The 22,625-nt window shown below is 37.0% G+C and overlaps 1 protein-coding gene across 1 annotated transcript in view; it reads left to right on the top strand.

Moving 5' to 3' along the window:
- Positions 1–22,625, top strand: part of LOC306876162 (E3 ubiquitin-protein ligase SH3RF3-like) — a gene marked incomplete at both ends in the record, with an annotated part of 105,996 nt that overhangs the window by 55,984 nt on the left and 27,387 nt on the right. Inside the window, one exon of the mRNA XM_079427143.1 lies at positions 20,153–20,428. Within this exon, the coding sequence (XP_079283269.1) occupies positions 20,153–20,428 (276 nt within the window). The remainder of the gene's footprint in view (positions 1–20,152; positions 20,429–22,625) is intronic.

Below are 22,625 nucleotides of genomic sequence, written 5' to 3'. Positions count from 1 at the left end.
TGGCAGCCAACAACAGCACAGCTTAGCCCTCCGCACATTTTTATATTTAGTTATATTGAAAAAGTTTCAATTTAGTCAATCTTTTTATCGTGTTTTAACGGATTTCTATGGAGACCGGAAAACGAGAGCATCCAAACGGAAGTTAGAATCCATCATGGAGCCGCTCACTGGTTACTCAGGATAAAGGTCTATAACACTGCACAAAACCACAATAAACAGCTCTTTTGTTTTTAATTCAAGTCGTCACTGGTCATTATTGCCTACTGAGCAAAGGCGGCACGACACACACTACATACCTGCTGAATCTGGAGGTGAAGGTGAAGCATCATTTTCGGTCATTTCTTTCTCATTCTCAGACTCTGATCCATCACTGTCCATCAGGACTCTCTCTAGAAAATACAGCAATCACATAGACAAAATAATCAGGTAGCAAACTAAACATTTTTTAAACAGCTACATTCAACAAATGTCTATAATCGACAGTGGTGTTCCTGCTGATCGTAACATGGTATTTGAGATTTTTCAATCAGCTTTATTTTTACATTGGCATCTGCCAAAATAAAACTATGGAGGAAAATGTGTAAATTAGGGCTGGGAATATTTAGGCACTTCACGATCCGAGCCGATTCTGGGAGTCATGATCTGATTCCAAAACAATTCTCGATCTACATTTTTTTCCTAATTAATTCTCCTACTGTGCAAATACATCTTTACAACTTTACATTTTAACCAAAATTGGAGTTTCTATGGTTTTTGTTTATAGTTGGAATCTCTGTGACAGTACTGCCATCTTAAAGGGATACTCCACCCAAAAATGAAAATTCTGGCATTAATCACTTACCCCCATGTCATTCCAGATCTGTAAAAGCTTTGTTCGTCCTCGGAACACAATTTAAGATATTTTAGAATAAATCCGGGAGGCTTGTAACTAGGGATGCTCCGATCAGGATTTTTGCAGCCGATACGAGTACCGATTTCTTGTCATGGTGATCGGCCGATACCGATTCTAATGCTTCAAGCTTTATATAACATATGTAATAAAATTATATAAATCATAAAAATTATTCCTTATACAGTGAACATTTTAATATTCCTTTAAAATGGTGTTTATGCATAACATTATGTATATCAGGGATGCTTAATATAAGACAAAAATAAATGCAAACAAAATGTCTGATGCAACCCAAGGCAGAGATGGGCTCGGACTCGAGTCGCAGTTTTATAGCCTTCAGACTTGACTTGACCTGAAATGACTCCAGACTTTATTCGACTCGAGGAAAAGGACTTGTGAATATTTTAAAAGCAACTCGAGTCTTAAATACTTATCCTTAAATACTTCTATAAGTGCATCCATCCGGACTGCGAGCCGTAACAGCAGCACCATTTTAAGTGAGCGGCGCATCAAAACAGCGGAGCGGATCACATTACAAGCGCTCCGGGTCGTTTATGGTAAATATCTTTCAGTGCTATATCCTCTTATTTTTATCTAAAGCTAAACACGCTTTATTCAAGCCCTTTCAGCTCGGTGCGCTTTCTCTCTCCGGATGCGCGCCGGTGCCAAGTTCAAGAGCGGCCGTGGTTATTTTAACAACAACAGAAACACGGTGAGAGGCAAAATTATAGATTACTTTCACTAAAATACAGCAGAAAAAAACAATGCTGCAAATACAATTATTTTTCTATTTATCTATCTAAAACGTATGACTCAAACCAGATGTAACAAGACGTTTCTGATCTACATTTAGCTATATATATATATATATATATATATATATAAATAATTGTTGTTAGATGGCTAGGTTGGAATTTAAACTTTGAAACTGTTATTCTCAAGATGAGAACGTTTTGATTATCCAATGTATTGACGTCATCAAATTGTGATCGGTACATGAGATCGGCCAAATGTATGAGTACCGATCGAGTCATAAAATGTGAATATCGGCCGATACCGATCTCCGGCCGATCGATCGGAGCATCCCTACTTGTAACTGCCCCATTGACTGCCTGATAAATTACACGGTCAAGGTCCAGAAAAGTATGAAAGACCTCATCAGAGTACTCGATCTGCCATCAGTGGTTCAATCACAATGTTATGAAGCAACGAGAATACTTTTTGTACAGAAAGAAAACAAAAATAACGTTGTTATTCAACATTTCGGCAGCGTAACGTCACCTTAGCGCCATTTTGGAGAGCACCCGCTGGACGCACATAGCGTGCGCTGCTCTGTGTCAGCTGCAATGCAACGAGACGTCTTCTACACGCATTTACGCTTTGATTTGAACACAAACAGCGTATCGTTCCATTGTAGCTTTTACAGCTCTGGAACGGCATGGGGTAAGTGATTAATGCCAAAATTTTCATTTTGGGGTGGAGTAACCCTTTAAAATTAGGGGTGCGAATTGGCACTGGTTTCACTATTTGTTTCGATTAAGATTATCATGTCAACGCTTCAATTCAATTCAAAATCACCATGCATCAGAATGCAACACATCCTCATTTTTTCTCCCACCACTAGTGTAAATGAGTTTACTTATTTATTCATGCCTGTTTACCTTGTGGATCAATCTGGATCTCATCTAGGTTCTTTCCTTTAAAGTCAGACAACTGTCCTCGTTCCATGGCCATAAGTATTTTGCTGATCTTCGCCAGCTGTAATGTTCCTTCGGGCAGGCGATAATACTGGCGATGGACCCTGATGTCGTGTCCTAGGAAGTCAGCGAGGTCGTCCATTTCATTGTCCTTTAAGTTGAGGACCTTGGACATGGTGGCCATGTGCTTCCTCAGTTTGGTGGAGGATAATGCAGTTGGGTGTTTTGCTCCACAGCTTTGAGCGATCTGACGAATAACATCCGATCCTCTGAAGTGACTGAGTGCTTGTGGTCTTCCAAACATGAACACATTCTCATCGAGCACATCACAGTTGCGGCGAGTCTTCACAAGCAACTCCATCGATGTCAGCATATCTGGTGTGAGAAGAATGGGGACCTTTCGTCCACGTTTGCCTCTTATTTCAATTCTCTGGAAGTGCTTGCAAAGTGACTTCTCAAGGTCTGATAAAGCAAGCTCTACATCTGGATGAGTCGATGAGGTGTCTCTCAGTATAAAAGCATTGAGGGGCATCTTGGACACCTCTCCTTCCCGTCTACGATTGAACATTATTGCCTGACAGAGTGTCACCTTTGCCAGTTCTGACCAGTTCTTGATGCTTGGTTCTTCTTCGAGTTTTGTTTGATACTCCTTACTCTGGCTGTCAAGATACTGGTGCATTTTTTTCACATCTTCAGCAAAGGGAAGAAGTTGTGGAGAGTTCCATTTTGCTTCACTCAAATTTCGGAGGGCCTGGGACGACTCACTCCATTTAGTGTCGCAGATTTGTTTGAAGGCCTGCACATTGCTAAGGGCATTCTTATCACCGGACATCATTGCCTCACATTCAATAACGTTAGCCATCTTCTTGAGGTTGTGCCCTAACTTCAGGGCTGCCACACTGTGAACCGCTTCAATGACATGAGGGAAATTAGCCGGGATGAAGAAATCTGACACCTCCTTCAACTTGCTGTTCTTTCCTCCTTGGAGGACCAGGCGCCCTGTCTCACGCATCTTTTGTCTGATATATTCATGTTTTGTGACATCATGGCCATGCTTATTAAACAGATGCTGTCCTAATTTTAATATGATTTGCTCTTTGCGGACCATATTTGTTATCTCATCCTCATGCATTTCATGCACCATTTTCCAAAATCGTGCATTCACACCATCTGGAACTGGTTCAGCATACGTGCAAAGAGACTGAACTCGAGTTTTTCCTGGCTTCATTCCTTTGACTTTCTGGCTTAGGTGGCATCTCTGCATGTGTCTCCACATTGATTTCCTTTTCAGGTACGCCGCACAGTTTACGCAGTGCAAGTAGTCACATGGCTTTACTGGTGCAACAGATTGCTGTCGGGGGATTACAAATCCTTTTTCTGTAACTTCAGAATTATGAGGTGAAGAGGACCTGCTTTCAGGTTCATCAGATAAGGAGGATTCTCCGGTATTGTTTTTGTCCGATGAAGAGGATTCTTTGCTTCCACTCTTAGCCAAAGAACAAGAACGTGTCAGACGCCTCCTTTTCAGTGGTTGAGATCTTGATTTCTTTGACATTATCTTTCCTTGACTTTTCTTGTTTCTTGCTTTCTTTTTTGCTGAACCACTCTCTTCCTCTGCTGAAGTGTTAATTTCAGATTCTTCCTCTGTCTCTGGTATATATTCTTCCTCACTGAGCTCTGAACTGGACAGATATTCTCCAAGCATTTTTCTGTTAAGCTGTGAATAAAAGCTACGAGTTAGAGGTCTTGATCAGAAATGCCATGGCCGACAACATATTAAAGGAACAAGCCACTATTTTTGAAAATAGGCTCATTCTCCAACTCCCCAAGAGTTAAACAGTTAGTAAACATTCAGCCGATCTCCGGGTCTGGCGGTAGCACATTTAGCATAGCTTAGCATAGATCATTGAATCGGATTAGACCATTAGCATCGCACTCAAAAATGACCAAAGAGTTTTGATATTTTTCCTATTTAAGACTTGACTCTTCTGTAGTTACATCGTGTACTAAGACTGACGGAAAATGAAAAGTTATATTTTCTGTGCCGATATGGCTAGGAACTATCCTCTCATTCCAGCGTAATAATCAAGGACTGTGCTGCCGTACCATGTGTGCAGCAGGAGCAGTGATATTACACAGAGCCTGTGGAAATAGTCCCCAGCTTGCAAGACACGCTCCCTGTGCAAGCAGTTGGTCACATTGGATATGTTGACGGAAGTTATCCTATTATCATTACGCCTGCTGCACTCGTGGTACAGCAGCACAGTTCCTTCATTATTACACCGTTATTATAGATTATTATTGTTTCATATGTGCAGGAAAAAGGGACACTTTTCATATAAGTATGTTAAGATAATAAACTTACGATTACGCTGTCAGTTCTTAGGAGCTCAGGTACAGTGTCCGTGTCCTTGTCTGGAGTGGGGTCAAGGGTCACGGTACAATCACTACCGTCGGAGCACTGATGTCTTTCCTGAAAAATGATCAGAAAAATACACTCAAATGCACATTTTTAATGGCAATTCATTTTAGCTCGGAAAGCTGTTTTAGCTGTGCTTCAGTTAGTACAATGTTAGCCAAAAATGATCTCCTTTCACCTTGTACAACACAGATCGCATCAACATTCTTGAAAACAGACGGTTACCAGAACTCCCCAACATTTCTTTAATCAGAACAAGTAAAAGAGTAAAAATCACCAGGCTTTATTAAAGCTTTATTTTGGGCGTCCCGTGGCTCACCGTCTAGGGTACCTACTATGTCTGAATCTAACACAGACCCTCTAATGCAAGCTAACACGTTAACAATTTGTGGACCAACCGCTGACTAGAGAGACCTGCTAACTGAAAACGATAAGTTTGATGTTATGATAACTCAAAATTAACTTTTTAACAAACATAAGACTGACCTAGCAAATGAAGCCATACAAAAGACTTAATACAACTAACCTTTGTTTTCATGCTCTGATATAAATATAAAGTCATTTACAGTTTTTGTGTACGCCTTCATGTATCGTTCTTCACAAGCATTGTGATGCGCTCTAAGTTTCTGGAGGCGACTCAAGTGATGCTTCTGAAACTACAAGACAAAAAAACTACGTTTTAAAGTTTTTTTGGAAGCTTTTCTTTTGCTATTTATGCTACCTTCAGAACTGAACCTTTAAATAAGGACTTATTGTTGACAGCAGACACAGAGGTGAGCCACAGGAGATTCCCTATATTACACTAAACAACTCGTTAAGAGTCAAATTAGAAATGGATACAGTATCCTGCAACACAACTGTGTTTGACTGTAGGGTTCAGGTGCTTGCCTGACACAAACGTCCGCATGCTTGCTGGTGCAGATGGGCTTTTGTAATGGCTTGTAGGGCTGTGCGATTTGGGGAAAATATCTAATTGCGAATTTTTTTTTTGACAGATATTGCGATTGCGATTTGATTTGTGATTTAAAATTTGCTAAAAATCTTCTGCTCCTCTCTAAAAAGATTCTAAAGTCAAGCTTCAGCTCAATGTTGCCAATAATGTGCAGCACAGTATGAGTATCGTTACCCTGCTGAAAAACAAAACTATAGAAACCATCACAGAAATTCTTATAGTTTCCCTAAAAAACATTACAAAATTCCTTTTTGTTTTGGGCATTATTCCAATGGGAATTACTGTTGTTCTATTGGTTGCCATCTGCTAGATTACATCCCATCAATAGAATGCATCAAATACCAGCAGACACCATTATAGTTTACATTAAAACCAATACAATTCCCATCATAACCCTTAAATACATTACATTTTCTATTGTGTTTTGGGAGGGGGTCTACTGGCTTTTTTTTCTGCAGGGAAGATTATAATGGCATTACTACTTTTACAGAATTACTGAATTTCACAGGAAAAATTTGTTTATTTTTTATAAAGAACTGTATCTGTAGTCAGTTATTAAAGTATTACATGGGCTGATTTATTCATTTTTAAGTATTTGAGATTTTAAGAACAAGTGGGAAATGTGCTGAATGTTTTATTTCATCCAAGTGAAATTATCAAGCAGTTAAGACTTAATTTACATTAGTTTTAAACGCGGAGCCAGGCGCGAGTGGACACAGGTTGTGCGCGTGCGTCAGGCCTCGTCCATATTACCAGATGCGCTCGTGAGAGACTTGCGGAGCAGAACCGGACGCGAGACCGCGAGTATAAAGAGCATTACGAGACAGGCTGCGTGTAAACGGCTCGTCCGTGAGACGCGTGAGACGCTCAGTGTGGGGCAGAGCGGAGCGAGTATGAGAAGCATTCAGAGACACGGCTGTGTGCGCGCTCTTCTGAATTAGCCAACATGCAGTATAAACTTACTTCAAATTAATCTGTTGGGGAGATAAAATGTGTAAGATAATGTTGATGTAGCCTACTAATAAAAACATCTAAAAATGTGTATCTTTTATTCTCCAGTACTGGAAGCAGAACCGATAAGGGAGCTCTTGATATGCGTTGTGACGCAGCTCTTGCAAATGACCTTTTTTGTTAGTTTTCTGTCATTTCGAGGCTGTAGTTACATACGTTTCTCTTTAGTTTTAATTTGCCTAACTTTCGATCGGACCCTTTTTAGATGGTGGGTGTTTAATCAGTTGGCTAGAGCAGTGCTGATCGGGGGGAACGGAGGTCACTCTGTTGGTCAGTAAGACTGTCACTCAAGGCTGGCAGTCATGCATATGCTCTGGAACGGAGGAATAGCACGTCCACATCGCAGGCTTTGCAATTAGAAAATTGCAACGTCTCAAATCGCGATTACGATTCTATTTCGATTAATCGCACAGCCCTAATGGCTTGGGAGAGTTTAGGTGTTGAATAATCCAGACCTGTGAATCAGTAGTGATCTTCTTTTCAGGACCGTCTGCCACATCATCCGCTGTAATTCACAGAAGACAAAAGCTTGTTTAGGTTCACAAAGAACAATGCCAGGCTGTTCAAACGTTTGTAAAATATTAGAGAAGACACTAGAAGTTAATTTTCACCAACAATGAATGCATGTAAAAATAAAAATTTTATATTTCAGAAAGGTATTTTTCACAATAACATAATCATATGTCTAGTCCTTTTAAACTGATTAATGCTACCACACCAAATAGTATGTCATTTGAAAGCATTTCAAATATTTAACAAAAAAAGTACACATATTGAATTGGTTTTTGAAATTAAATTTTTTTTAACTAAAAGCAGCAGATATAATTAACTACTTGGTTTACTTTCTACAGATGATCTCTTCTCTTTTTAAATAAACCCGTAAAGAAAATTTATAATCATTATAACAAAAAACTGCAGGTTTCTATTCCAAATTAAAGGCATAGTTCACCCAAAAATGAAAATCAGCCTGTCTTTTACTCACCTTCGAAGGTGTAGGTGACTGTTCTTTCAGACGAGTCCAGTCGGAGTTATATTAAACAATGTTTTTGATCTTCAAGCATTAGAATGAAGCATACGACTGTTATTCCAGAGGATGTTTCATCCATCATAAATCATGGGTTACACGGCTCCGGGGGGTGAATGAAGCGATCTGTAGCGATCCCGTACATTGTTGTAATAACAATATCAATATTTAAGGACTTATGAACACTTTTCTCTCACTTCCTCTAACCATAGCCGTATGCCTCTAACAGTCAGACCGGAGACCGGAGTCCGCTGGAGCGACACGCTCTTGTGAACGCGTGTATGACCGTCACAGGAACTGACAGGAAGTGCTTCAAACTTATTAAATATGGATATTGTTATTACAACAACTAGGGGTGGGCGATATGGCCAAAATATCATATACGGTATAATATCATCATATACGGTATAATATCATCACGGTTTTTAGAAATATCACGATTTCACAATTTTATCACGATTCTTTGTCATGTTGCTTTGACTATTTTGTCTGAGCAGCCTAAATAATTTCCCTATTATAAAGACAAAGCCTTTTAAGGTAACAAAATATAAAAAGAATGGTGGATATTTAGGCCAAAGTGGGCGAAGATAAAAATATGTCATTATTTTATATTTGTTATTAAAAATAAGAACAAAGATACACATTACAAATACCCATAATATACAAATAAAACAGTGTTTCATTTTCAGGTACAATAGGTGGATTTAGCAGAGCATTCAAGAAATTGAATGAACAAATATAAAAATAAAACACTTTATAGATTGATTCCTACTAAAGCAACTGTATTATTATAATTTTTTCTCGTTGTGTTTTGTTGTTTTAACATTAAAGAATAAAAATGATGTCATCTGTCTGTCGATTCTGGCATAGTGTATTATATTTATACCATCATTTACATTAAAATTAGTTTTAAACCTGAGTGAGTTTGTTTCTTCTGCTGAACATAAATGCTGTTTTGAAGAAGGTGGAAAACCAAACAGTTGCTGGTCCTCAGTGACTTCCACAGGATTGTTCTTTCTATCAAAGTCAATGTGGACCAGCAACTGTTTGGTTACCCTCATTCTTCAAAATATCATCTTTTGTGTTCAGCACAAGAAAGAAATTAATAGAGGTTTGGGACAACATGACTGAGTAAATGACAGAAATGTAATTTTAGGGTGAACTATCCCTTTAATGACAGCTGACAGCATGTTTAGTGTCCTGTCCCTTTAAGAGCTGCACGCATCTAATATACAGGCACGCATCTGCTTCTCTCTCAGCTGTTTACTTTCATTTTAGAGATAACCAACTGAGTCTGTATGTAAACCTTGTGTGTTTGGACAGTATTAGCGCAAGATAAGTTAGTTCAGTAATCAGGCGCTGTTAGACAGGCCCTAGTGCGAGCGCTTCGGGGGTACAGGAGGGTGTGCGCTCTCGTCAGATGAGAGTGAATGAAACGTTTAACCAGTAAAGGCTTTAAAACACGCAAATACTGTAGTTTTGTGATTGTGAATAAGTGCAGTGTCCTGTGAGAGTAACTCTACCGCTGACTGATGTGAATGTATGTGGTGTTGTACAGTATATTGATACGGCGGCGCCAGAACTGAGCTGATAGAATATGTGCTGGAGCACCATACTACCATATTTCTTCAAAAGCAGATCGTGGACACATTTTTATCATCCACGATCAAAGATCGTCATATCGCACACCCCTAACAACAACGCACGGGATCGCTACAGATCGCTTCATTCACCCCCCGGAGCCGTGTGACCCATGATTTATGATGGATGAAACATCCTCTGGAATAACAGTCGTATGCTTCATTATAATGCTTGAAGATCAAAAACATTGTTTAATATAACTCCGACTGCATTCGTCTGAAAGAACAGTCACCTTTGTTTGGGGACACTTCATTTCTAGTGATTATCGTTGATTTGATTACACAGATCCTAATTAAACTAAACTGAGCTAGACAATGACGTCTCTGCATTCAATAATGAAATGCCTTTAACTGAAAATTGAGTGTTTAATCTCTATTCTCCTATTTGATACTGTTAAGTGCTTTGACACAATCTGCATTGTTAAAAGCCTTGAGACTTCCATTTAAACTGACCAGTAATTAATTACTAAATTCTTTACCTATAAACAGAAGATGTGAGATTGAAAGCGTACGTCACGCACATCCATGCACTCGATAGAGGAGAGTATGAGGGCTATGTTGGGTATTTATTTTATTTCAAGGTTGTGCTCTTATAAGCCTGGGTTACTCTGGCTCATAAAGCTACTTTTAATTCTAAGCTTGAAGAATTATTTTGAGTAATATTTGCCACACTATAAACTTGATGAGCTCACCTGTGCATCCAGAGCTGTCCTCCACAGGTGACTGGATACCAGCTTCATCTTCCTGCAAGCACAAGTGTGACAGTCACTCAAACATCACGATCTAACATTACATTACACTCTACTTTAAGCTGCAATATTAGTCAATATATTAAAGTATTTCATATTGTGAATTAAGGCTAGATATTTTCAGAACAATTTGACAGAAAATGGCATTTTCCAGTCTAGAAAACTGCATTACAGAAGTAGAAAAAACTTGTTCTGTATTTATTGAACTTGTCTCTTGCATATTTTACACATAATGGTGGTGTTTTTAGTGGGCCAGTCTGGAATCCAGCCTCAGACCCCCCACATGGCTCTGCACGTGCAGGCCTCTAATCAGACTCCAACACCAACTACACATATCGCTTCAGACATTAGTTTACACATCAAGGTCAAAATATGTCCTTCAGAAATAGCATTAAGACAACATAGCATTAAGAAATAGCATTAAGACAACAAGTAAATGAAGTTTATAAGTGGATTAAGGCTAAAACACACGTTAACCGTGCGATTCTAACTGTGGCCTTAAAACATGATCTTAAGACTTATAAGAATCTACAGCCCTAATTAATATATTATTGTTAACATTACTGTCATTTTGGTACATTAATCTATACTTTCTGCAAAGCTGCATTAAGTTTATGTTGATTGTGAAAAGCGCTAACGCACAGAAATAAACTGACGTCACTTTTTATGTTACGATATATGTCTAAACAATACGTAAGTTTCATGAACAGCACAATATTATATTGTAATCATGCATAACTTACTTCCCCGTCGTCCATCATGTGTGGTCCTCCTCGCGGTGTGTGGAGCATCTCTGAGGCGGGCGCAGGTGTGGAGGAGTGGGGGAGGGGATGGTCGCGGTGGGGACGCGCATCTCCGCTTCTGTGTAACGCGCCGCTCCATTACAATACGACCGTTTCTTTACACGACTTTCCTTTGTGTTTTTCTGGGATTTCTGTTTTCTTTGCAAATCGGTGAATCAGCATATTTGCTCTAACAAAATAAATGCATTTTCCAACCTTGGAGATTTAATGACTCAACCGTTTTTGTTTTTTTTTTTCAAATAAAAAATGACAGAACGTTGATATAAAAATAAATTTATAGCCTATTACATTTTACATTTAAAAACAACACATGAAGGAATGGATCCAATTTAGAACTCCCTTTTTATGATATTAATAAAAAGTAACAATTACTAGCCCTTGTAATTATCAGACCTGATATTATTTGACCCTCTAAGAGGAGATAAAATAAATAAAATAGGCCTGAAACAAGTGAGGCTTGTCTTCATGAGACCAAACGTGATCCTGAAGCCTCTACTTGAGGCCTTGTTCTCAGATGGTTTCTGACTAAGTGAAGACCATTTCTAGACTGAGGTGTCATAGATCCATGAACCTGCTGTTTCTAGCTATTTTAACACAACACAAGAAGCAGCTTGAGTTGCAGCTAACATTAAATGACTTTCATGAATATCTTAACCAAACGTGAACTTTTGTTGGATTCTTAGAAGGGACTGAAATTAAGCGTGTGAAACAGAATGGGAGTCAGAGCTGTTGTTCTTGTTGATGTCCTTAGAAATTGTCTATATTACATTTTTTTACAATTGCAAGGACACATTTCTCAATACTTAGGTCACTTTTTCAAAACTCTTCACACAGCGAGTCTTTGTGGGCTATCATTTTTATCATTTAGCACAAAATGCATTCATTGACCACATCTGTCAAATTATATGAATTCCTTTATCACTTCAACACAAACACCACCAAAACTTTATGTAATATACAACACAATGTGACGTTTACATAATGTTTTCAAAACCATTCAAAACCTAGCACAGTACAAAAATGAATAAGCCAGAAATTTGCAACATTTCTACTGTAATATCATATAGAAAAATGTTCTGAATGTAAAAAAATGTAATGTTATCAAAGCAGTTGCTGTAGCTGAACATCTTCACAAGTGTTAGTCTTTCACTTTCATTATCTTCTATACAAAGGAGGAAAACTTAGGAATAATGTTGTAGTGAAATGTAAACATGGAGCATGTAACATACACTGCAGTGAATTATAAACAGTAGAGAGAGTCTCATTCTTGTCTTGTAAAGAAATTTTCCAAAAGAAAACATTGTATAATGCCCCCTGTTTTTAGGTTGCTGTGTTGTGAGTGATAAAGTGTGTTTTAGTGCAGTCTGGATGTGAAATGAACTGCTGTGTCAAGCTGAAAGATGGTTAGGAGAACTGTGTGAAGAGTTTAGAAGAATTGATACATGTGTGCTTTTGAAACTCTTTAACAGCATCCTCCTAACTATTTTTAAAATAAAAGCAAAATCTGTCTCCTTGCTTGTAATGTTCTAGACAGTGATTGAAACCGTGTATTGCTAGCACTTCTCTTAAGTTGAATCGCTTCACCCTAACCCTGACGCTGCAGAAGCATCAAGGGCTGGAAGCACCCTAGTAACTGTGTTTGCACTCTGCTGCATCTGGCAAGCGCTTCTGTAGCCTGATGGCAAACACTGAGAGACTGAGGAGGAGCTTCTTCCCCGGGCCATCAGGCTCCTCCACTCCTAAACTCAAACTCAGCCTCTTAACATCACACCACTCCACTTATAATCACTAACATCAGTAAGATATTCATATCTCTACCTCATGCTGACAGTGTCATTAGCACACAGCACTTTCTGTCTTTTGGTATTTTTACTTATTATAATTTTTTTGGTATTGCTGCTACATGACAATCATGTACAACCTGTTTGCACATTCCTCTCTTGTACATTCCTGCTTATCTTAATATTTAAGTCTACAGTATACTGTCATGCACATGTTTATATTTAGTTCTTTACTTATTTCATCTTATGTATATTTCCTCTGTGTTGTATTCTATAATATTTGCACTGTCCATGGAACGGACCGGACTCATTTCACTACTGGTTATATACTCTCTATATAATCGTGTATGTGACAAATAATAATCTTGAATCTTGTATTCCTCATTTGTAAGTCCAATCGGATGAAAGCGTCTGCTAAATAAATGTAAATATAAATGCATTCACCTAGATAACAGTTGGGATGGTAGAGGAGAATGGAAAAAGACTCTCTTTGCAAACTACATCAGATAATTGTCAATTCAGTTTACAAATGCTATAACATGATTTAATTCATGTTACCTAACTATAATACAACAAATGATGGTGCAGTTTTCCTGACTAACCCCTGATTTAGAGCCTACCAAAATTATTTGAAACTACATACAATAATGCTTAGCTTGTGTAGACTTGTGTGTACATTTACATGTGTATATGTACTATCCGCACATTAGACTGCAGTGATTATGATATATTGATCATCTTGTCACTCAGCATTAGGAATCAGAGAAGTCAGTGTGCTGCTAGATTAGAGCAGAAGCCCATCATGGCCCTGGTATCTGCTGAGAGAAGCACTGTCCACTTCATTCAGATGAACCGCTCTACTAACAGGAATATTAGTGCTAAAGCTTCCATCCTGTGATGACCTATGACCTTTATCTGCTCCTGTGACTCTGTGAACTGAGGGCATACGTGATCACACTGCATGAGCAATGACAGGAGCGTTAGCAACCAATCATCGGCCCTATACTTCACTAGCAGCACTAACATCTTGATGCTGGACCAGCAGATTTATCATTTCTTTTATCCAGATCTGTTTGTCTCTCACTCTGTACTGTTAACTTCATAAAGAGAGATGTACTGTATCTGGCCCCATTCTCCCACAATCAGCACTCTCCATTAGGTCACGCTAAAGCAGTATTGCTCTCTGTAATCTCATGGCATCACTAGCCAGTGTTGGGGGGAACGCATTACAAGTAACGCCAGTTACGTAATAATAGTACTTTTTTCAAGTAACTAGTAAAGTAACGCATTACTTTTTAATTTACAAGAAAATATCTGAGTTACTTTTTCAAAATTATCTGAGTTACTCTTTCCCCATGTATTGACTGACAGTGCGCTGTGAGCATGCTGTTACTATAGATCTAAATCTGAATGTGCATGAACTCATCCCACTCGCAAAAAACAGATTTAGTATTCATCAAAATGAATTAAAACAGTGAAATGCAAACTCAGAATATGACCCAAACTGCAATAATTAAATATGTTAACACAAATGTATCTAATCTCATTTTATTAACCAATGTCTTTTTATACAGGGCTTTTACATTTGTATTAATGTCATTTCTTGTATTAAAAACAATCAAGCCCTGCTCATATTTAAAAAGTAACGCAAAACTAACGTAACGCATTACTTTCCATAAAAAGTGGCTAAGTAACGTAATTAGTTACTTTTTTAGGGAGTAACGCAATATTGTAATGCATTACTTTTAAAAGTAACGTTCCCAACACTGCTACTAGCCCACGGAGTATTGGAAGACCACTGATCAACTCTGAGATATGGGCTGAGGGTATCATGTGCAGCTCTGTTAGCTTAACAACAGAACAAAATAATAAAGTCATTATACATTAAATAGTGTGTTAGCAGTTCACTTTTAAGGCTTTGAGAGAGCGCAGAGCTTTGTAGAATGTCTGTAGTTATCTAATACCACACCATTTGTGCAAGGAATTGCAAAAACAGATGACCACAATCTGCTGAATTACAACTGTATGTAGTGAAATATCAAAAACATAATCCAGATGAGTTTAAATAACAGCAGCTGCCAATTTCAGGTACAAAGATTGTATATTATCAGGGCCTGATGATTTTTGAACATACTGTATATTGTTTGTTAGTGATCTGTTGAAAGTAAACTCTTCTGTTTAATATATGCTGAAAGGCTCAGCCACAAGGGTATCCCAGAGGGGGAAAACTGTATTATCATTTACTGATCATGATTTAATAATATTAGAATAATCATATATTAGAATAGTAATAATAATGTTCAATCATTTGATGCCTTATGATGCAATACAACAAAGAATTTGCTTAGTCAAAATTAATTTTCTGTTTGAATTGGTGCATCAACAGTAAATATACTTATTTCTGTTTATTTTATAAAGTAATATAAAATTTTAATTAAATAGTATAATAATATATTGAATACATATATACTACAATTTTTGTTTTATTATTGACCAATAGGTGGCGCTACAATTTTCGTTTTATTATTGACCAATAGGTGGCGCTAGAGAGTGTGGAAAAAGTGCCGCACTTTTCCGGAACAATGTTACTCGTGGGGACTGCAATGTTCTGTGTGATCACCAGGGGCGCATTGATACACAGTCACACAGATTTTTGTCTTGAAAAGGGCCCTTATGGGGACTTTGAAAAAAACGCGTGAGGCGTGTCTAAACACTGTTTGGGAGGAGCCTGTGGGGCTTTGCCCGTGGGGACCTCACTTTAGGTCCCCACGGTGAAACGAGTCCCCACGAGGCGGTGTGTATTCAGGTCAAAGTCCCCACCAGAATAGAAGTACAAGTACACACACACACACACACACACACACGAGCACACACACGCACACACACACACACACACGAGCACACACACGCACACACACTCTCAAGATCATACATGCTCACACTGACGCAGAACATTTTGTATTTAATTTGAATTTTACTGTATTTCTCACATTATTTTTTTATATTTTATATATATATATCACTTTTATTTGTGTACTTTTTAATTAAAATTAATTTCAATTCAAAGAAATTTAGATGAGTGTAATTTGTTTCAAATTGCATTCAATTTAATAGATGATTTAATTTTTTTTATATAATTTATCATTTTTATATAATTAAAAATAATACTTTTTTTTTTTTACAAATATATATTATTTATTTGTTTATTTATTTATTACTTTTGTGAATTCAGAGTGGCAGACTTCAGTTTTTATTTATTTATTTAGACTTTCAGTTCAGTAAATTCCTCTTGCTGTCAATTTCAGTTCTGATTCCAGTTGAGTTTCCTGTGTTTTGCCCAGTTCTGTTCATGATTTAAGTGAATCTGGTTGCGATCACTCCCAGATTATGGCCTTATGGCTTCATTTCAGGCCTGTTTGCAGATTTATTGTGATGCACTTGTTAATACAGCACGTGTGAGGAGAGTTATGGAGGCTTTATGTGTGTTGGTATGGTGTTTTGGATCATTGAGTGTGTGTGTGTGTGTGTGTGTGTGTGTGTGTGTGTGTGTGTGTGTGTGTGTGTGTGTGTGTGTGTGTGTGTGTGTGTGAGAGTTTGTAGTGTAGTGTAGGTTGTTTTCCGGCACGAGTCCAACAGAGAGAAATAGAGCTGCAGCGAATGACTCCAACGCTCAATTCATGCATCTCTGAAGGATTCTCTTCATCTGATCTCTCTCACACACACACACACACACACACACACTCAGTCGCCCACGTCAGACGCTCATCCAAGCACAAGGATCTGTTCTCAGAGCTGTTGTGTGTGCTGTATGTGTGTGTCAGGACACTCACCAAGGCTGCATTTATTTGATTAAAAATAGGCTATGTTAAAAATTTTGAAATAGTATTGCAATGCAAAATATCTGTTTTCTATGTGAATATGTGTTAAACTGTAATGTATTCCTGTGATCTGCAGCTGTATTTTCAGCATCATTACTGCAGTCTTCAGTGTCACATGATCTTCAGAAATCATAATAATATACTGATTTACTGCTCAACAAACATTTCTGATTATTATCAATGTTGAACACAGCTGTGCTGCTCAATATTTCTGTGGAAACTGTGGTGCATTTTATTTTTCAGGATTCACAGATGAATAGAAAGTTCAAAAGAACAGCATTTATTTGAAATAGAAATCTTTTGGAACATTAGAAATGTCTTTACTGATACTTTTGATCAATTTAATGCATCCTTGCTGAATAAAAGTATCAATTTCTTATTTTTTTATTAATATTAAGCTGCAAAAACTTTTGACCAGTGGTGTAATTAGTATTGCTTATATGCTGTTAAATAATGAATGAATAAACATTTTTGGATGCACTTTATGGTTTGATTCGACAAGACAGTAATTTGAGTTTTAATTTATACATTTTTGACTTTTAAAGTTGCATTGTGTGCAGTTTTATCCAAAGCCTCGTCTGTTGCATCAAAGTTATTATGTTCTCATGCATTCCCTGGGAACTGAACCCCTGTTAGTCCAGTGCATACAGTATAAACAGTACATTAGAGTCTCTGATTAATGAGGAGTTTCTCTGACATATAATAGTGCATTAAAGCTCATCCGCAGTGATCTGTGGTTTAAGTCACAGTAAATCACGCTCATGAAGCTGCGTCGCCGTTAAAACGCTTCCAGTGATGCTGCGGAGCTCAAATAAGCCTGTAAAGTGATTGTGTTGAATGGAATAAGCTGTCTTCATTTCTTTGAGAAGCTGGTGTGCGGTTAATCCCGTCCGGATGTGGCGTTCCGGGCCGCTTGAGGAAAGACAAGCCCTCCAAGAGTCAGATTTCATTAAAACTCACTGAACATGGTCTCGCGTCGCAGTCGAGAGTCGTTTGATGTTCATTCAGAGCTTTAATTCACATGTAATTGTGTCTTTGTTTTCAGCGGTGACTGTCGGTGAGCCGGCGCTTATTAAACTAATATTATTCATAATGAAATAAAACAGTTAATCCATGCATTCAAACCCAGTTTACTGTCTCATTATTGAATTCGTCCCATATATGAGTTATAAATGACTGTGCTAGTGAAGATAAAACATGTTTTGTATGAAGATCGTCTCATGCCAGTTTGTTTTTCTTCTGACCTGAACATTTTAATCACTTCTATATTAACTGAGTCATTTGTTACTTTAAACAGATGACCTATTTCCGCTTGATTAAACATTCATTTTCTCCTCGTTATTAATGTTTAATATTCTGACATGACGTCTCCAGTGTGTTCCACTCATCTGACTGCTAACTAGTTTCCTGACCAGAGGACTAAACCATCACTAGAATAGAACAGAATCTAAAATACAATCATCATCGTGTTTGCACAGTTTCTTCAGCATCATAATCATTTGTTTGCACAACTACCCGCCTGACTGAACATGAATCATATTTCATCTAAATATCACACTGATGATCACACGGCTTCATATTTGTCCATATCAAGAGCTCATAATTACATAGAAGTGGCTCAGTATGTGAATTCATTAAACAGGAGTAGTTTACAGGACTGTAATTGTTCTTTACAGGTGCAGTCAGTCACTAAAACATGAAAACATGAACAATCAAATTACAGTCATATTAGTGTTTGAGAAAGAGCTGTATTAATCTACATCGAGCAGGTTGTCTAAAAATGTATGCAAATATTATTTATAAAATATAATAAACAAATTATATATATATATATATAATATATGACAACTGACAAGCCCTGTGATTTTATTCAGAAATAAATCAAGTGAGTCTTTTTTGAGTAAGTCATTGAATCATTCACTGAACTTAGCGTTTAAAATGCTGATTCATTAAAGAACAAATCAAGTGACTGGTTTAATGAGCGAGTCATTGAATCATTCATTCAAATGATTCATTTAAAACTGACAATTTACTCAGAAATTAATCAATCAAAAATTGCTTTTATGATTGAGTCATTGTATTGTTCGGTGAACTGATTAGTAGAAAACGCTGATGCATTAAAGAGTGAATCAAATTATTGTTTTCATGATTGAATTATTGAATCATTCGTTCAAACGATACATTCAAACCTGATGATTTATTCAGAAACGAATCAAGTGGCTGGTTTTAAGAGTGAGTCATTGAATCATTCACTGAACTGTTTTGTTTAAAAAGCTGATTAATTAAAGAACAAATCAAGGGACTGTCATTCATTCATTCAAGCGATTCAATCAAAACTTTTTGGAACGAGTTTGGTTGATGGAGCAAAAATAGATAACTGGAAATATTGTGGCTAAAATGGAAGTTGCTTGATATGAACTTCTTGTCTATTGAACTTTTATAAAACCCCAGCATGATAAACCCTGATGAATGAATGTTTCAACATTCGTATCTGAAATGCATGTGTGTTTATGTTTGTAACATGGGTGTTCATACATAATTGATATAAAGCCATCATTAACTCAGTATTTACTGTTAGTGTTTGACTCTATTAATTAAACATGTTTGCATTAAATCAGTAAGCCACTCAAGTCAGGTTTTTTTACAGTGATTTTACCAGGTTAAGGGCTGTTTTTGGGCATGATGTGAAGTGCAGTGTCTTCAACCCTGTTAACCGTGGTAAAATCACTGTAAAAGTGTCTCAATCTGTGCAGGGAATCATGGCTCATAATCACGACTAGTGTTGATCTCCATCATGAGCTCAGATCTTTCCCAGCATTGCATCAGATCTCTGCTGTATTCAGAGAGGCTTTCAGGGGGTTAGTGTTTGTTTTTGATTGATTAATCATTTAAAACTGTTTGAACAGTCTGTGTTTGAGTCGACAGTACAGATCATGCTAGATCTGTGAGGTTTGAACATTTTTAGGAAGTCGTGGCCTAATGGTTAGAGAGTCGGACTCGTAATCCAAAGGTTGTGGGTTTGAGTCTCCGGCCGGCAGGGATTGTAGGTGGGGGGAGTGAATGTCCAGCGCTCTCTCCACCCTCAATACCACGACTGAGGTGCCCTTGAGCAAGGCACCGAACCCCCAACTGCTCCCTGAAACTAACTGAAGTTTTTAATATTTTACATTATTTTAATTAATGGGATTTTTTCATGGGTTTTTGTTAACGATAATAACCCTGCACTAGATCTAAAAACTTCTTATGTTTGTCAAAGGGTTCAAATAACAGTTTTTGACCACAGTCTCTTGTCTTTGCATCTTCCAGAACATTCCTCAGCTGCCGTGTGGAAAAGCGCTTTATAGCTACGAGGGCAAAGAACCGGGCGACCTGAAGTTCAGCAAAGGCGATATCATCATCCTGCGGCGGAAGGTGGACGAGAACTGGTTCCACGGCGAGCTAAACGGCAGCCATGGATTCCTTCCAGCCAGTTACATCCAGTGCATCCGGCCGCTGTCCCAGACGCCGCCGCAGGGGAAAGCACTCTACGACTTCGAGGTCAAAGACAAAGACCAGGACAAAGACTGTCTGACCTTCACTAAGGTACAAACTTCTGCCTGCTGACAGATCACCATCTGATTCCAGGCTAAGACTGAAGTCTCTTCTGCTCATCAAGGCTGCATTTATTTGATCAAAAATACAGTAAAAATGATTTAATGTAATTTATTTCTGTGATCTGCAGCTGTATTTTCAGCATCATTACTCCAGGCTTCAGTGTCACATGATCTTCAGAAATCATAATAATATACTGATTTACTGATCAACAAACATTTCTGATTATTATCAATGTTGAACACAGTTGTGCTGCTCAATATTTTTGTGGAAATCGAGATACATTTAATTTTTCAGGATTCACAGATGAATAGAAAGTTCAAAAGAACAGCATTTATTTGAAATAGAAATCTTTTGGAACATTTGAAATGTCTTTAGTGCCACTTTTTATAAATTTAATGCATCTTTGATGAATAAAAGTGTTTTTCAAATTTTTTTTTTCAACTTTTCTCATTTTCATTTAGTTTGTTGAAGTACTAAAATAACTAAAATTACAAAACAAAACAAAACAAAAATAGTGCTGTCAAACGATTAATCATGATTAATCACATCCAAAATAAAAGTTTTTGTTTACATAATATATGTATGTGTACTGTGTAAATTTATTATGTAAATATAAATACACACATAATATAATGCATAATAATAATAATAATAATAACAAAATAAAAATTATCATTTTATCCAAAATAATCCGAAAATCTGTAAATTATTTATCCAAAATAAAAGTTTTTGTTTACATAATATATGTGTGTTTACTGTTAATAATTATATATATATTTATACACATACACACACACACACACACACACACACACACACACATGCATGTATATATTTAAGAAACATATGTCATGCTTATGTATTAAATATATTTATATATGATATAATATATATGAATATAAATATATGCATGTAAATACATGTAAATATTTTCAAAATATATGTTGTATGTGTGTATTTTTATATATACATAATAAATATACACAGTACACACTTTATTTAACTATATTTAAACTATGTAGACATAAAAAGTAACCGAATGTCAGTCAAATTACTAAACTTTTACTCAAATTAAGGCATAAAATAAGAAATCTTTAAAATATTAACAAAAGTATTGTAGTATATCAATGATGTGTTAAAATAAACACACACACACACACAAAGAAAAATCTAGCTTCTAGTCTAGCTTTCTAGATTTTTGTTTATGTAGTAATATGTTTATTATGTTTATGTAGATTTGAATAAAAGCATCTGCTAAATGCATAAATGTAAATATAGTTATCATGAAATAGGATCCATAAGATTCAAGGGGTCATACTTCAGTCCCCATTGATGTTTATTGTATGGACAAAAATAGAACAGCATTGTTCCCACAGAAGAAAGTCAGTCATGCAGGTTTGAACGACACGAGGGAGAGTAACTAATGGCAGAATGCTGATTCTGTGTGAACTCTCCATGTCTGTGAATCTGTGCTCTGTATGTTCCTCACATCGTCTGCGAGTCGCGCAGCTGCAGCGTTCAGACGTCTGAATGCATTACTGCACAAGCGGCCTCTGTCCTCCAGACGCAGGAACCGGAAAGATGAGTCCTGGAAACACAGACAAGAAAGTCCTTTCATAGAGGAGAAGGACAGGCGGATGAGAGACAGACGAGCATCTGCATGCTAAAACACTCGTTAATAGACACTTGATTGAGTCTGGTTTGACTCTCGGTGAACTGAAGCTTGATGTGAATCGATTCAAATGAGTTCTTTGTTTAAGGCCAGTTGCTTTGGCTTCGGTATGATCATTATAAACCCAGGCACATTCATAAAGAGACATATATTAATGCCTTACAGATGCTGAGGTTCAGATTCATGTTCAGAGTCACTGTCAGTCAGCTTGGTTTCTGAACTTCAACTGTGAGTTGAATCAAATTTGAACAGAATTAACACTATTTTCTTTTGTAGAGCTGCTCAGGGTTATTCTAATATCATTGAAATATTATTACACATTTATTCATATTTTTGAATCAGTTTTTATTTCTACATTTTCCATTTTCATTTTAGTAATTTTGTTGTGTTTTTGTCATTTGTAGTATATTTTTTGTCTACATAAGTTTATACATTTTTATTTCAGTTTTATTTGTTTAGTACATTAAACAAAATAGTTTAAATCAATCTAAAGTTAAACTAAATTTAAATAAA

Source organism: Barbus barbus, assembly GCF_936440315.1.
Source record: "Barbus barbus genome assembly, chromosome: 10".
NCBI classification, from domain to species: Eukaryota; Metazoa; Chordata; class Actinopteri; order Cypriniformes; family Cyprinidae; genus Barbus; species Barbus barbus.
Note: the sequence above shows the minus strand (reverse complement) of the source record. Positions and strands in the feature narration are given on the sequence as shown.